This window comes from Ylistrum balloti, unplaced genomic scaffold, assembly GCF_031769215.1.
Source record: "Ylistrum balloti isolate Yb309-2 unplaced genomic scaffold, AGI_CSIRO_Ybal_v1 Utg369788, whole genome shotgun sequence".
Taxonomy (NCBI): domain Eukaryota; kingdom Metazoa; phylum Mollusca; class Bivalvia; order Pectinida; family Pectinidae; genus Ylistrum; species Ylistrum balloti.
Window position 1 is genome coordinate 429,715 of NW_026781973.1, and position 17,872 is coordinate 447,586.

At 35.0% G+C, this 17,872-nt stretch overlaps 1 protein-coding gene and 1 non-coding gene across 2 annotated transcripts in view; both read left to right on the forward strand.

Moving 5' to 3' along the window:
- The first annotated feature begins 230 nt into the window (after positions 1-230).
- The window catches only part of LOC132544259 (uncharacterized), a 42,434-nt gene continuing 24,792 nt past the window's right edge, over positions 231-17,872 (forward strand). The window contains exons 1-3 of the mRNA XM_060207830.1: positions 231-885; positions 8,851-9,276; positions 9,714-9,728. Of these exons, the coding sequence (XP_060063813.1) occupies positions 231-885; positions 8,851-9,276; positions 9,714-9,728 (1,096 nt within the window). The remainder of the gene's footprint in view (positions 886-8,850; positions 9,277-9,713; positions 9,729-17,872) is intronic.
- On the forward strand, positions 3,565-3,728 carry LOC132544279 (U1 spliceosomal RNA). Its single transcript, XR_009553993.1, has one exon. It is a non-coding gene; the product is annotated as a U1 spliceosomal RNA (small nuclear RNA).

Sequence of the window (17,872 nt, forward strand, 5' to 3'; positions counted from 1 at the left end):
GTGATCAGTTACAGCACCAGACGGACAGCTGTGATCAGTTAAAGCACCAGACGGACAGCTGTGATTAGTTACAGCACCAGACGGACAGCGGTGATCAGTTACAGCACCAGACGGACAGCCGTGATCAGTTACAGCACCAGACGGACAGCCGTGATCAGTTATAGCACCAGACGGACAGCTGTGATCAGTTACAGCACCAGACGGATAGTCGTGATCAGTCACAGCACCAGATGGATAGCCGTGATCAGTTACAGCACCAGACGGACAGCCGTGATCAGGCACAGCACCAGACGGACAGCTGTGATCAGATACAGCACCAGACGGACAGCTGTGATCAGTTACAGCACCAGACGAACAGCCGTGATCAGTTACAGCACCAGACCAACAGACGTGATCAGTTACAGCACCAGACCAACAGACGTGATCAGTTACAGCACCAGACGGACAGCTGTGATCAGTTACAGCACCAGACGGATAGCCGTGATCAGTTACAGCACCAAACGGACAGCCTGATCAGGCACAGCACCAGACGGACAGCTGTGATTAGTTATATCACCAGACGGACAACTGTGATCAGTTACAGCACCAGACGGATAGCCGTGATCAGTTACAGCACCAGATGGATAGCCGTGATCAGTTACAGCACCAGACGGACAGCCGTGATCAGGCACAGCACCAGACGGACAGCTGTGATTAGTTACAGCACCACACGGACAGCCGTGATCAGTTACAGCACCAGACGGACAGCCGTGATCAGTTACAGCACCAGACGGACAGCCGTGATCAGTCACAGCACCAGACGGACAGCCGTGATCAGTTACAGCACCAGACGGACAGCCGTGATCAGTTACAGCACCAGACGGACAGCCGTGATCAATTACACATGTACGGTTGTTGTTGTTGTTGCTGTTGTTGTTGTTGTTTTTGTTGTTGTTGTTGTTTCTGCTGCTGCCTTTGTGAAACAAAACAAAAACAAATGAAAAAATTATATCAAGACGAAACAAAACATGGTTCTCAGAGTTTTTAAGACAGTATGTGACTGATTCATGATAAAGAGTTTTCTCCGAGGACAATTGTAAACTGTGTGGTATTAGCTAGTCTTCGCTATCGTAACTGGGAAAGGACATTGTCAAAAAAATTGCATAACTAATTCGAAAAATAACATATCTAGATCTATACGATATCTTTAAAAACATAAATGAGGAATTTGTTAATTATACAGTTATACGATAAATAGTAGTACTATCATTTAGTTTACAAATATTTTATTCAATATTCAACCTTTTAACACATATACATGATACGTATGGAATTGAGTTAGGAGCGGCACAGCAGTTGACAAAATGGGAAGACAGCCACGGTTGATCTCGAGCATTTCCGTCCCTGCCTGCACAAATTTCATTCCTATTTTCGTAAAATGAAGAGCTGGAAACGCATTACTTTTGTGTGTGATATAACACACGTGTATGAATGCGATAGAGATAAACTCAGATCCTGACAACATTGAAGGAAGTGATGGATGTTATCGAACCGTACGGAATTATATTCCGTCTTTTACAAAGTCTCACACAAAGTAACCTGGTATGATAAGCAATACATGTAGCTCTGTATAACGATAAGACAGTATTATTGCCTGATAGCGGTATATATATATTAATAGATATATTCTCTTATTGTATATTTTCTTCGTCTACGAGTCTTTCCAATTGGTTTCATTAAAGTTTGTTTTAATTAAATCTAAAACAGTAAACAACGTAATACAGACATAAAAAAATGGTTTCTCTTTTTAAATTGTAAACGATTATTGATGGAATAAAAAAGGCTAATTTGTTTTACCTTAATATTCATGCTTTGGGAATTGTCGAAATAAATTGACTCAAGAGTTGGCAAAACTATATCACCAATAGGGGGAAAACCAGTCAACACAGCAGCGTTTTTTTGTGGTGAATGAAAACTGTGAAGTGAGGGTACGTGATTTCGCACACTTTTTGTACGTATTGATATATGATTTGATCTTTTTCGAAACGGTAAAGATTGTCTGGCAAGGTTAGATGTACATACACTCGGTAATATTTAAATACATAACCTGGTATACCATCGCATATCACTGTGTAAGTGTTATCAACCGGTGTTTACTTCATGGTATGAAGACAAGAGGCAACGTAATCTAGTACACCCATCTAGCCTCCTTATTTTTGTTGCTAAGCACAGTTTTCAAACTTTTTGTACTAAAAAAATTACATCCCAAACTTAGATTGAACAAAAAAGGCTTTTGAAACGTTAAAAGCCGATTTATTCCGTCGAATTTTAAAAAGTAATTTCACCGCCATTGCACTTTCTTTCATTAATGAAAACTAAAATTCATTCAAAATCTGTATTAATCTTATTTTATGTAGTTATATGGTATATATGCTATTGAAAATATAACGGTGAAAATGCTTAATGGCCCGTATTCTTTAATACTGACTGTTACCGAAGGAAGTATATGTGAAGCAGACGACAGGTCATGGGGCCTCGCCGTAATTAATTGTATTCAACTAATTTAAAATATTTTTTATAATGATCTGAGGAAACGACATATTCCCTTAATATTTGGAAATGTATAATCTAAAAGGTCTGTGAGATTATTTTTTGTTAAGGTCCATTTTCATTGCGGTTTCGTTTTCAAAACGAGGTTCTTTGAAAGTGCTATATTTAGAACAGCAAAAGCACGGCATAAATCTCGCCTAAATCGGCAAATAAACGGAAAAAACATAATCTACTGCTAGTGGAAGAAAAGGGACGAAAAATCACCGAGTGTGCAAAATTACGTACTGTGCGAAATTACATACCCTTGCTCTTCCACTGTAGCACATTGCAGGCCCATTTCAAGCATACTTCCTGCACAATATCACTACTAGATCTTTATCAATTTACAAAGTTTGCTCAAAAGCTGGTGAGATAGGAGAAATCCATTTTTTATGTGGAACAATTACGAGTAATAATTTCAGAAGCTCGGAGTAACAGTAATCAAGTAAAATTAATAGAAAACGTAAGTACATATAATGAGAGATCACATCATACACATGGTTGAAAATATAAGACGATAAACATACAAGGTAATTTACATCAGGATAGTTATAGTAACAAAACCCAAAGCTACAGGTATATTTCTTCGATATCGTTCCCTGATTTCTCGCATAATTTCTCACAGTCACCGTCTTTTTTTTTTAATTTTTATTAGAAGAGTCGTGATTTTTTAACGTGTTGTCTTCCAATCTGAGCATATTATCTCCCTTCAATCGTCAGAAAGAAAAAAAGGATGAAGTTACCTCCCTTGTTACATTCTGACACAAAAAAAAGAAATTAATTTATGTAACACAAAATTGCTATAAGATAGAAATATAAATGTAATTTATAATTATTTTAAATTGAAGTTTTATATATAGTAATATAATTTAAATCAAATATAATTTCTTTTACGTAATATAATTGAATATTATTTTCTGATATGTTAATTTTTAAATACCTGTATTTAGTAATCTTACTTTTAATTCATATATTGAACCCATAGCTCAAAAATTCATACTTACCTGGTACAGGGGATACCGTGATCAGCAAGGCGGTTCCCCCAGGTCGAGGCCCTTCCATTGCACTCCGGTCGGGCTGAACCCTGCGATAATCCCAAATGCGGATTACTCGGGTACGCTATTTTTTAGTGTGGGGGTCTGCGTTCGCGCTAACCCTCGACCATAAACAAAACAAAAATAAGAATTAACTCCACTCACGCTGTTAGATTGTGGATTCGCCATTCCCTTCAGGCCGTTTTAGCTTTATCATTACATGCTATCCCTTCATTCACTGCAGGTTAATTTAAGCATAACATAATCTAACCTTTTCGTAAGTGAATTCAGTGAGACAAGACTGTCTCTGTTTCTATTTAAAGCCCATGCTACATTATGTGCACGCGTAATTATTTATACAGATGAAGTGAGTAGAAACTTGATAATTGGAAGTACAAAATCTTATTTTGCTATAAACATCGCAGACTGATTAACCGTATAATGGAAAATTCAAGCAAGTTACACCATGTAAATACATTTCATTGCATAAATAAAGCAATCATATTGGACACAAGTTGTAACAACATTACAAAGACCCTTTCGTATCTGTAGGTTGATAAGTAGCATGATATTATCATAATTAATAGAACAAGTGTAAACTTGAAGGAAATAATGATACAGATAAATAATAAGAAGACTTAATTCATATGATTTAAAGTAAGCGTTTTGCTGGATAACTCGCAACGAATTTATATCGATTGAAGGGAGGCAACTCGTGTTAGCATACTCATTGAAAGGTACATTTTTGTCCATTCTTTGTGATTGAACCTGATCAAGTACTTAACTGATGTGACTTTTAAAATATTTATTCATCTGAATCTTCACAACTTTATCAGCATTTTCCGTTTGATAAGTTTCTTAAATTCTTAACAAAACTCGGCGCAATAATGCACGTTGGCCATGGATTTACATTGTACATGTGTTTGCGGATTCAAATCTTGTTTTTTTTTTTAATGTAGAAACATTGTGGAAGAATGGATGGGGAGGTGATATCAAATTTGCATCATGTTCATCTAATTGTAGGGGTATCGCAATTCTGTTTAAAAAATCGTTCGATTACGACGTGAATGGTTAATACAAGGACGCAGACGAGAATATTCTATTATTGTCTATGATGATATCAAATGTTAAATTAACCCTTTGTGTAAATAATGATACGCCGGCGTTTTGTCGTAATCTACGAGATAGAGTAGATATCATTCGCCCGTTATCAACATTGATGCTTGAAGATGATGATGCAAAATATTTTAAAAAGTCCTTATACACTTGTGTATTTGGTCGACATGTATGGGGGATGTTCAGGTCTAATAACAAATTTTGATAAGTCACATGCTGTATGGACTAGGGTAAAACGGGGCTGCGGGCAGGAGACAGAAACAGAGCATACTTACCTTGGAATCATCAAAGGAAATTTTAGCTTTTAGGAGTAAATTATGATTTATCAAAAGATGATATTAATGAAGATGATTTTCTAGAAAAACATAAGTCAGTGCAGTCATTTCTCCAAGACTGGTCTTTCAGGAATCGTTTTATAATTGTAGAGTGACTGTTATCAAGAGGTTAGATGTTCCTATTGTTGTAAAAATACTACCTGTAATCCATAGTCCACATGTTAAGATCATAAAAAAAATCAAATATGATTTTTCATCTTATATTGAATAGTATAATTGATGAATTTAAAACGAAGTTTTTAATTGGTGATTTTAAAGATGGAGGTTTGAAAGTACCAGATATTTTTTCTTATAGTAAATAATTAAAACTAGTGCTGATAAAGAAATGCTTGGATCCAAGTAATCATGCAGACTGGGAAAAATATTAATTAATGATATAGAACGATTGGAAGGAAATGAAATAGGGAGTTTAACAAAATGTGGATTAGAGGAAGTAAGTCGTAAAATGGTACAGTTTGGGAATTTCTGGAAGGAAATTAAGTCTATTTAAGGAAATATTTACGAACGCTACCCGGCAGCGCCCGAAAACTTTCTGTCTCAGTCTCTGTGGTTTAATAAAGGGAATAAAGTTCATAGACAAACTATCTTCTTCAAAAATCTGCAATGAAAGAATCTTTTATGTTAAAGACGTAGTAGACGAGCATGGAAATATTACGTCTTTGAATTGTTTTATTAAGAAATACCAAATAAATATCAATTTCATGTACTTTAATAGTATCATTAATGCAATATCGGTGGACTGGGAGAGAATGATAACTAATTATGGACGAAATACTGAACATGTTTTGCATAATAGTTTGAGGCAACTGAAAAAACATTGAAAAAACTGTCTCAGTATTTCTATCACAAACTATTATCCCTGTATTGACCTATTCTCAACATTCTAATGAAAGGTGGCAAAATGACTCAAACTATTCAGTTTACAATACAGAATTACTCACAGAATATTTTTCACAAATTCAATGTCATTTTAGAACATCAGGAATGTAGCTTTTGTAGTAGGGCACCTGAAATAATATATCACCTTTTTGGGATTGTACACATAGTATGTCACTCTGGACATGCTTTATAAATTCATTCTTTCCCAAATATAATGTTGTTTTGGAAAAGAAATCCGGCCACTTTCCTTTTTGGCATGGTCGAAAATGTTCAACTGTTAGGCTTGAACATATGCATATTGCTTATTAAGAAATACATTTCGCTGGTGCGACAAAGAAATAAAATTCCAAATTGGGAACCATGCGAGATATTTATTGAAAATTGCAGAAACCTTGATATATATTCGACCTATATGTTGACCCAAAATACAATGAACAAGATCCGGCAGTAATGGGAAAGTGTAAAATTTAGAAAGCGCTTATGTTTTACATCATGTTTTCCAGTGTTTTAACTTTTTCTATATTTACTGGGCACATTTCATTTACAATATGACAATTCAATAGATACAATATTTGGTAGATAAATACTTGCCTTTCACACTGCCGTATCCATGTAATCAGAGACATATATGACACATGTATATCTTTATAGTGTGTGCTTTCAGAAAGAACCTTTTGTCTTACCTTTACTTAATTTCCATGTGATTGTTTCAATAAAATTTAAAAAAACAACAACAACAACAAAAAACAAAAAAAAAACAAAAAAAAAAAAAAAAAAAAAAAAAAAAATCATCATATCCAGCCAATAGGCTTGTAAAACCGCATTCGATTCTACCTGTTGACCGCCACAACATGGACGGTGGGATATGTAGTAAAAAAAAATACATTAATTAACAAATTTCATAAACATTCGCATGTTAATTACATCAGAGATGTATATGTGTCATATATGTCTCTGTATACATGGATACGGCAGTACGGAAAAAGTGTGAAAGGCAAGTATTTATCTACCAAATATTGTGTCTATTGAATTGTCTTCTCCCCTTTAGATAATACATGATAACATGGTATTCCCGCGGTCTCTCTTACAGCAATGTAAAAGAGAAGCATCTATTTAACCACAACTGCAGATATAAAGTTCCATAAGCAAGATCGGAGGAATTTTAAGACCTCGTTCTTCCCTCTTTCCAATATCGTCTTGAACTTGCTTGGCGAGAAAACAACCGAGACCATTAAGGTCGGTGAGCTCCAGAAACAATATGAAGCAACAATATGCTTTACAAATACGCATGAGTTTTTTTCTATATTTTACACGTGTAATAATCAGAAAAAGGAAATGAGATCAAAGTCGACGATGACTTTGAATAAGATTTCTTGTCCCTTACACCAACGTATGGATGCAAGCAGGATTTTAACAGGACATGTAAGCTAACCATACAAAATTTTAAGAATAAATCAAGCTTTCAATTCAACAATTCACTGTTTCAGGTGGTAATATTAGATCGATGGCAATGGACTTCTTATTCTTTCAGGTCGGTGGCACAGGATGAAAAACTATGCCCGCATCACCGTCCACGTTATTGATTAAGTCATAAATTGTCGTGTCCCTCGCTGAAACAGAACTTATGTGCACTTAACGTTGTCAACTGTTGTAGCAACAGACCGCGTCACCAGCCGGCATATCCCTCCGCGCATTGAAATCGTAGATTTTCACTTTACATTATTGAATATGTTGAATTAACTGAAATTGTGGTGTTAAGATAAATGCTAGTGTTGAGAAGAACATATTATATTCATATAGAATTTCGATATGTTACCGCAAATGGCGCGCTCGTAGAACAGAACACTTTAAGTCGGCGGACGTGTCAACATCCGGTTCATGTGTTGTTTGGCACCATAACAGACGGGACAAGAGACAATATGAAGTTTTTGAGGAAAAGTTAAAATTGGTTGGTAAAAGTAGTTTGCATAACTTATTATCGATATATTCACTTATAATAACGCAGTATTATGTTCGTAATTCTTAATGACAAACAGATAAAATATGAAAGTACATTCATACGTTGTCACACAACACTGTTTTCAACAGAGAAGTTGACGGTCTTGCGAACGCCTAACTTATGTGCAAAAGCACCTGACATGTATATGAGAATTACATTCTTCTCAAGTCCAATTTTTAACCTGCAAAATATGTAACAGGTGAAACGATCGATTTCATTTCATCAATACGCTTGTTGGAATGCACCTGTAGTAAGCAATGCATTTGATTACATTTGTACATATATGGTACATGTATAATAAGTTATTCAACATGGGAAATACATTTTTAGCAGATTGACATATGCGTTTTCGACCAACAGCTATATCAAAGTGACATGTAATATATTTGACAGTAATTGTGTAATTGAGCATTCTATATTATAAAAAAAACTTATTGTCTCTAACTACAGTGTACACTTGAATTATTTGTTTGCTGTACATACATTTTGCACATCCAAGATAAACAAAAGTTTTACAATCTACAATGAATGTTTTTATTCCTTCAGTTTGTTCCAAATACCTATACATTTGAATTGATTAGATGTACTAATAAAATACATATAAATTAATTTCATCTCTAGTGGAGAGAACTTTGTATAAGTCAGATGGAATGTCAACCTGGTTCATGGATATGTCAGTCCCCAATGGTTGTACTGTCATGCATCTTTATTATGCCCTGCACAAACCTTACGCATGCAAAATTTTGGAAAATTACCTTCTTTCTTTCTTCTTTTGGACTATAGATTGCTCACAATAAATACATAAGTGTTAAAAGAAGAGGGAAAACAGACAACATTGACAGATATAAATGATCTATTTATAAAGCTGATTAGATTGATAGTTTCAAACTGTTATTGATAAAACTATCTAATGTTTCAGTTGAAAGACCATATATGGCAGACACAGAACAGGAGCCACCTGTTGTGGCTGATCCACCTGTTGTGGCTGACCCACCTGTGGCAACAGACTTACCTGTGATGGCAGATGCACCTGTTGTTTCAGAAGAAGGTGGTGCTGGAACTCTGAATGAAGACAGTGAACAGAAAATTAAACAGGATGAAACTGTCACTGAAAAAACAGAAAATGGAAAACCAGCAGAAGTGACAGAAGCAACAGACTCTGTTCCAGATGAACTACCCAACAAGCAATCAGATTCCGAACCAAAAAGTTCAGAAAGACCAAAGAGTAGTGGGTCTGGGGGAGTGTTTGTGTCGGCAAAGGGAAAGAGAAAGAAGAAAATAGTTGTAGATCCAGATGCTCATATTGTCACCATTACAGTGACTATATCAATGGCCGTCCCAACAGGTGAGTCTTATATGTCTATTTACAACATGCAGCATATCACTTGACAGCTAAAATAGCATGGTTTGATTATTTGAAAAAAGTAATTAATCAGCATATTTTAAAAAAAATTAACATCACTCATGGTTATTCAAAAAAGACAGTTTGATAACAAATGTAGGTGTTTAAGATTGAATTATGATAAATATGAAGACCATGATAATTTGTTTTTTCTAAAAGCATGCTTTTTTGAAAAAAAAATGTAAATAACCATAATATAAATAACAAGTAAAGGTTCCTCATTAATTAACCACTGATACGCATCAATGAAGCATGTCTGATATAGTGTTAATCTTCAAGTGTGTCACCAAATCCCATGTTGTGTACATGTTAACTGCATGTGAAAGTTTTATTCATATCTAATAACTAATCACTTTCATTTTTTCTTCATTCATTTTCAGCCATTCTTGTTCATGGTAGGTTTTCTGATATTTAAATTGTTTAAATTTCCTGGTTGTATGTTTCTGTATATTTTGGTGTAAATTCTCAATAGTGAGAATACATCATTACTTATCTTTTCTTACACTACCAGCCTGGATTATATAGATAACACCTTTATTTAGTTATTTACAATTTAGCTTAGTTAAGGCATCTTAAAATGATGTAGCTTATAGCCTTAGTTGATATTAAGTACTATACATGCTTTTAAAATATGTGTGTTTGATTAAGTTTTTTGTTTATTTCTTAATTAACCTTTGTCTATGCATATTAATATAACTAGTATCACCAATATCTATGATAGAGTTTTGTTAACATTTTCTTAGAGAAAATTCTGAAACAACATGCCATTTGGTGCATGCATTTTTTTACTGAATTTATGTGTCTTTGAAACTTTGAAATGAAACAAAATATGAATAAGGTATAAAGTTTTTTGTATTTTCACTCCATCGAATAATATTTTTAAATAGTGTAAGTGTTGATTTTTGGTAATATTTTTCCACTAGTGCCAAACAGTACTTCATTAACATTGATGTAAATACTGATTAGAAACAACAATGAATATAGAAATTACATACCCATGTGGTATACAACCTCAAATCACAAACTACATACCCATGTGGTATACAACCTGAAGTCACGAACTACATACCCATGTGGTATACAACCTGAAGTCACAATCTTCATACCCATGTGGTACACAACCTGAAGTCCCAATCTTCATACCCATGTGGTATACAACCTGAAGTCACAAACTACATACCCATGTGGTATACAACCTGAAGTCACGAACTACATACCCATGTGGTATACAACCTGAAGTCACAATCTTCATACCCATGTGGTATACAACCTGAAGTCACAAACTACATACCCATGTGGTATACAACCTGAAGTCACAAACTACATACCCATGTGGTATACAACCTGAAGTCACAATCTTCATACCCATGTGGTACACAACCTGAAGTCACAATCTTCATACCCATGTGGTATACAACCTGAAGTCACAATCTTCATACCCATGTGGTATACAACCTGAAGTCACAATCTACATACCTTGTGGTATACAACCTGAAGTCACAATCTTCATACCCATGTGGTACACAACCTCAAGTCACAAACTACATACCCATGTTGTATACAACCTCAAGTCACAATTTACACTCCCCCATAGTGTACAACCTGAAGTTACAATCTACATACCCCCATGGTATACAAACTGAAGTCACAATCTACATTCCCCCATGGTCAACCTGAAATCTGAAAATATTAAGTGATCTTCCCTTTAATTTTTCATTTTTGATATATTGTTTACTGTTTAGGAAAATACTTCTATAGTTTAGCAGATTATCCAGTATTTCTATGAGGACACTGACACATTTTGTTAGAATATTGAGGCATGCATCTTCATTTATTTGGTATAAATGGTATAAGTTGGTAGAAACCATTAATATTAGTCATCCTACACAAGGTATCTTCACTAACTAACCTTTATACAGCATGTACTTAGGACTACTTAGATAATCCTTTCCTAATTTATCATGTGACTGTCTTAATTGTTATTTAGTGAATAAGACATTTGATATACCTTGGTAGCCTGTTGTGATGTCAGGTTTAGATAGTGAGATACACATTTACAAATTATATTTTGAGCTAACAATGGAGACCATAGATAAATGGCCAAAATGACCTTAAGTTTGACGTGGAAAGGTCTGTTTTTTTTTACAATATTTGCCTGAATGATTGATCACTTGATAAAAAGGAAATTCAAAAAATTTGTTTCTATTAAATGTGTGAATTATGAAACTCATCACAAATTTTTCGTTTTAATGTGCCTTTAAAAAAATCTTTTGACTCCATTCATAAATCACAAATTGAAACTCGTGTAAGATTCTATGTTCACCAGGTATCCCCAAATTATCCTAGATATGACATTATTTCCCTTACCTGTACTGATCCCTGAGATATGGCATGTGCACTTGATTATTATGTGATATGATAATTGACACCCAATCATTACAGCTATTGCTGGGTATTCCCACCTGTACCACTGTTAACATTTATTGGTAATGATTGCTTGCATGCTGGGTAGGTATTAAAACTACGTCGAGTATCTGTAGGTGATCGACAGTACCAGTGGCTACAGTTCTCTGTAATACACAACATCAGTTTGCATGTCAGACTCCATTGTAATCTCATTAATCATTCATCAGAGAATACTGTTCAATCATTTTCCATTAAATGGCCATTATATTAACACACATATGCTCAGTTCAGCATTCATATTGATCTGCAGGAATTATCTGTAGAAAAAAAACCTGGGGAATGACAGGTACCTTGTGAAAAGTACCATATGATTTAATGTATCATTCTCACAGGATATAACATTTAAATAATTTGTGTTAGGGGTTGGGGCTGGAGTTTAATTTCAGTTGAGAAATGAAGACTGGGGGTAGGGGAGGTGAGAGTTTAATTTCTGTTGAGAGATCAAGACAGGGGGTAGGGGAGGTGAGAGTTTGATTTCAGTTGAGAGATCAAACCCAGAGGTGGGGTTGGGGTTAGGGGTTGGAGAATGGATTGGGAGGTTGGCATGGGAATAGAGTTAAATTTCAGTAGAGAGATGAAGACCAGGATGAGGGTGGTAGGATGAGATGTAGGGGGCTAGAATCTAATTTTGTTAGAGAGACAAAGACCAGGATGAGGGTGGATGGATGAGATGTAGGGGGCTAGAATCTAATTTTGTTAGAGAGACAGGATGGGAATGGAAGGATGGAGGTAGTGGACTAGATTTTAATTTTGTTGGAAAGATCAAGATAGAGACCAGGATGGGGATAGAAGGATAGGGGTAGAGGCTAGTGATGGAATCTAATTTTGTTAGAGAGACAAAGACCAGGATGAGGGTGGTAGGATGAGATGTAGGGGGCTAGAGTTTAATTTCAGTAGAGTGATAGAGACTTGGATGGGTTAATGTGTGGGTGGGTGGGGCTAGAGTTTGTTCAGTAAAGAGATCATGACTAGGACTTGGTTATTAGTAAATACAGTCACACTATTTGCTGATGACAATATAAGAAGATGCATATTGTCCAGTTTGACAGTAAAAGAGGGAACATTGTGTCAGTGAGGAGAGGTATTGGAACATTGTCAGTAAAAAAGGAAATGTTTAAACAGAGAAGTGTTTAGGTATTGTCAGTAAAAGGGGTGACTTAATGTCAGTGGGGAGAGGTGTTTAAACTGAGAGGTGTTAAATTATTGTCAGTAAAAGGGGAACTTGATATTAGTGGGGAGAGGTGTTTAAACTGAGAGGTGTTTAAAGTATTGTCAGTAAAAGGGGTGACTTAATGTCAGTGGGGAGAGGTGTTTAAACTGAGAGGTGTTAAATTATTGTCAGTAAAAGGGGAACTAGTGGGGAGAGGTGTTTAAACTGAGAGGTGTTTAAAGTATTGTCAGTAAAAGGGGTGACTTAATGTCAGTGGGGAGAGGTGTTTAAACTGAGAGGTGTTAAAATATTGTCAGTAAAAGGGGAACTTGATATTAGTGGGGAGAGGTGTTTAAACTGAGAGGTGTTAAAATATTGTCAGTAAAAGGGGAACTTGATATTAGTGGGGAGAGGTGTTTAAACTGAGAGGTGTTAAAATATTGTCAGTAAAAGGGGAACTTGATATTAGTGGGGAGAGGTGTTTAAACTGAGAGGTGTTAAAATATTGTCAGTAAAAGGGGAACTTGATATTAGTGGGGAGAGGTGTTTAAACTGAGAGGTGTTTAAAGTATTGTCAGTAAAAGGGGTGACTTAATGTCAGTGGGGAGAGGTGTTTAAACTGAGAGGTGTTTAAACTGAGAGGTGTTAAAATATTGTCAGTAAAAGGGGAACTTGATAAGTGGGGGAGGTGTTTAAACTGAGAGGTGTTTAAAGTATGTCAGTGGGGAGAGGTGGAGAGGTGTTAAAATATTGTCAGTAAAAGGGGAACTTGATATTAGTGGGGAGAGGTGTTTAAACTGAGAGGTGTTAAAGTATTGTCATTAAAATGGGGTGACTTAATGTCAGTGGGGAGAGGTGTTTAAACTGAGAGGTGTTTAAAGTATTGTCAGTAAAAGGGGTGACTTAATGTCAGTGGGGAGAGGTGTTTAAACTGAGAGGTGTTAAAATATTGTCAGTAAAAGGGGTGACTTAATGTCAGTGGGGAGAGGTGTTTAAACTGAGAGGTGTTAAAGTATTGTCAGTAAAAGGGGTGACTTAATGTCAGTGGGGAGAGGTGTTTAAACTGAGAGGTGTTAAAATATTGTCAGTAAAAGAGGAGGAGTCCTATTCAAATGATGAGGAAATTTCTGTCAGTAGAAGGATGATGTTTGAACTCCTGTGATTATGGTTACATCTAAAACACTTGGGTGTTAAAATGTGTGTGATAGGTGTTAGCTTAGAACTGTGTGTGACAGCCTCATCCAGCATCATGTGCCACATTAGAACAGTGGAAAACACATCAACAGTTTTGGATCTTCCGACATTATTCACAAATCAATACAGTAATTGCATTGGTAGCTTATTTGTATTCATATGGTGATCATGAACATTGATTTTTCTACAAGAACATTTCCTCTCATAGTGACATGCCATGCATATTGATTCCCCGGAATATCATTATCCGAATTGTCTGGGTATTGTCCTCTCTTCCCGGACACTTGTAAGCTATCTGTTACACAACATGACTGTTGCCACTTTCTGGAACATTTGACACCTCTGTCTTGGATTAAGCTGATTCTAACATGTCCTCCTTCTCACCAGGATCTGAGGGTGACCCACACCAAGGATCTTCAGGACTCTAACTATAACTGACTTTTGTGACACAATCATGACATTTCATTAAAGTTGGTAAAATTTTACAAAATCGAAGCAGTCCTTGTGTGACATAAAGTTGGACATGTTTGGATGTTCATTAGTATACACTGTTGTTTACCTTGTTCTTATTCGGGAACATGACATTACTTAACTTGGAGATTGACCAGGATTTACATGGTAGGTGTTGTCAATGAATCAGAAGAAACTTCCTTGTCTTATTCTCTGTGAACTTTTTCAGGAGGTTCGCATGTAAACATTTGCTCATATTTTTCCTCATTTCAGTGAATTTGATTGTGGTTTGTTTATTTGTTTGTATTTTCTTTATCGTTATTGCATAGATTTTGAGATTTTATTAATAGGAATAAGTGTTTTTTTCTATGATTGACATAGATTAATAGGATCTTTTCCTAGCTGGAGGGTAGTGAAATCTCTACCCGAGGAGGAGATTCTTGATTGTCGAACCAGAGGCTTTGCTGAGGGTTAGTCTGTCAAGAATTTCTTCTGAGGGTAGGGATTTCTCTGTCCTACCCTCAAAGTAGGGAATGATCCTTTTTCTACCCTTTTTTCCCCCTTAGAAATGAATAAACATATAAATATACATGTGACATTATAACCATCTGTAAAGTCATTTGTATTTGAGGCCAGAATGGCAGTTGTTTATGTCAATGACCCCAACTGACCCTAACACATCATAAAAATGAATACTAGGAGAGAACTCTTTAAGTTCCATTAGGTATCCATCCTAGGATCTGCCACCATCGAACAAATTGTTTTACAGTTGTCAAAATGATCAGTTTATAGTTATAGATTTGGATACATGCCTTATCAAGTTAATTTTCTTCAGTTTGTTAAATCTTAATCAATGAATTGAACATTTATATATCTATGATTAGATATCAATATTTTAAGGGTGATGTGTGTGACAGATGATATGAAAATGTGTACAAAATCTATTGAGAAATTAGGACACTATAACATTTAGTTTTTTTTTAAATCTTTTCTTTCAGGTTGTGTGATCTAAAACACTGTATTAATCAAAATTTCAACTACAAACTTGAAAAAATATCATTCAAATGTGCATGCCAATATGCGTGTTTCAGATGTAGAGTCTGAGTGCTCCAGTGTGGTGAATCCCACTCCAAGCACTACAGGGCCCTATAGTCGACTTTTACTACTGGCTAACTCTAAAAACACCATTGGTAGGCCTTCACTTCCCGTCTGTTGTCTTCACTGACATAATGTGATTGTCACAAGGAGCTATTTATTTTATTTCAATAGTTGGCTGCAATTGTCACATTTTGGCTGCATGTTCTAGTTGGTTGCATGTTACTTCCACTTGTATTGTCCTATCAGACTAAATTTGATTTTGACATTTTACATAGAAATTCTTTGTTTTCCTGATCATATATTTTTTATATTAGATGTGTTTGATGTGTTTTACATGTAAATTTTACATCATCAGGAAGTTTTTATTGACATTTAAAGTTCTTTTAATGACCAGTGTCAAATGTATTGTTAAACTAATCTCTTCTCTAGTGCCTTGAATTACTTATATCATTAATATCTTAATATCATATCAATATCATCTTAATGTATAGGCTGGTGTACCATTCTGTCCTTAGGCTGAGGTTAATATCAGGGTTTATCAACCCAGTCTCAGGTCAATATGATCTTGTCTTAGATTTAGAAATCTTGTAAGAGCCTTGTAATGGTGTTAACTTCAATTCCTGCGATAAATTCAAAGACTTTATTTTTCCAATGAGTCAGTGCTGTTGCTGTGTCTGTATGCTTGTGTGTTGTATTACTGTGTTATAGGCCGACAGGTTGTGTGTAACAATATCTCACTTACATTGTGTTTTTATCATTTTTGATGGATGTTTTTATCTAAATATCTCACTTGCCTGAGTCTCACCAGTCTAGTACAGATAATGTATAAAGGATGCTCAGTGTACGCTTCATTAGGAAAATATATTTTCTAGTTCTGAATTTTTATGAAACCAAGTCACAAATATATTTGTGAATTATTTGTTCCTAACTCTCTCAAATACTCTGTCCATGGTTAAGTGGTAAATCACCACCATGTTTTGTAAAAAAAGAGTAAAAGAGAATCAGTCTTTTTTGCAGAATTGTTGTAGATATCATCATTAGGTTTATTTGATGTTTTCAAAGGTCAAGGTCAGTGCAATAAGCCAAAGGTCAATACTAAACTAGATGAACTTCATATTTTTAGTAATATTACAATACAGATGCACCTTTATAAATATTTGATGTGTTTTGATACATTTGTTATGTACCCAATATGTCAAGGTCAAGGCAAATAATCAAAGGTCAAACTACATTTCATACTTTCTTGGATCTTCATAATAGTCTGATTACTATTAACTTCTTCAGTGAATTTTTTGCTACAAGTAATGGCTGGCATGATCAGATACAGTACACACATTCATGTGTACATGTGTATATGAAAAGTTCCTACCTTCTTTATTAGTTGGTCTGTATATTTGTATCATGGTAAGTTGAACTTGGTGACAATGGTATAAAACACATAGAAGTAACACATAGAGCAGATACAGTAGAAGTTTCACCATTTTTCACTTTTCTTTTATTTACATAGAAGTTGCTTAAATCCTCACACAGATATATATTTACGGAATGTATATACTTATCATTCAAAATATTAAAATGAGATGAATGACAAATTACTTTGTTTTTTCTAATAAACATTTTTATCATTAGATATCAAACATGTTTATAGATGTATTTATTGAGCTGTCTTTATTGATAAAATTTGAGATCTACGTATACAAGTTAACAGAATATTATACTAGATCTGCTCAGTCCTCAGAATGTGCAAGATGTTGTCAACAGTTTTACCATTATTCAAACTCATTCATATTTCATTAACCCATCTTTTACAAATTGTCGTAATCATCTACCACTACTTACAGAAAAAAAACATGTACCCTGTTATGTTTGTTTGTTCATCAAAAGTTTTCTGTCTCGTTGTTAGATTTTGTTCACCAAATGTTTTCTGTCTCGTTGTTAGATTTTGTTCATCAAATATTTTCTGTCTCGTTGTCAGATTTTGTTCAAATGTTTTCTGTCTCGTTATTAGATTTTGTTCATCAGATGTTTTCTGTCTCGTTATTAGATTTTGTTCATCAAATGTTTTCTGTCTCGTTGTTAGATTTTGTTCATCAAATGTTTTCTGTCTCGTTGTTAGATTTTGTTCATCAAATGTTTTCTTTCTCGTTGTTAGATTTTGTTCATCAAGTGTTTTCTGTCTTG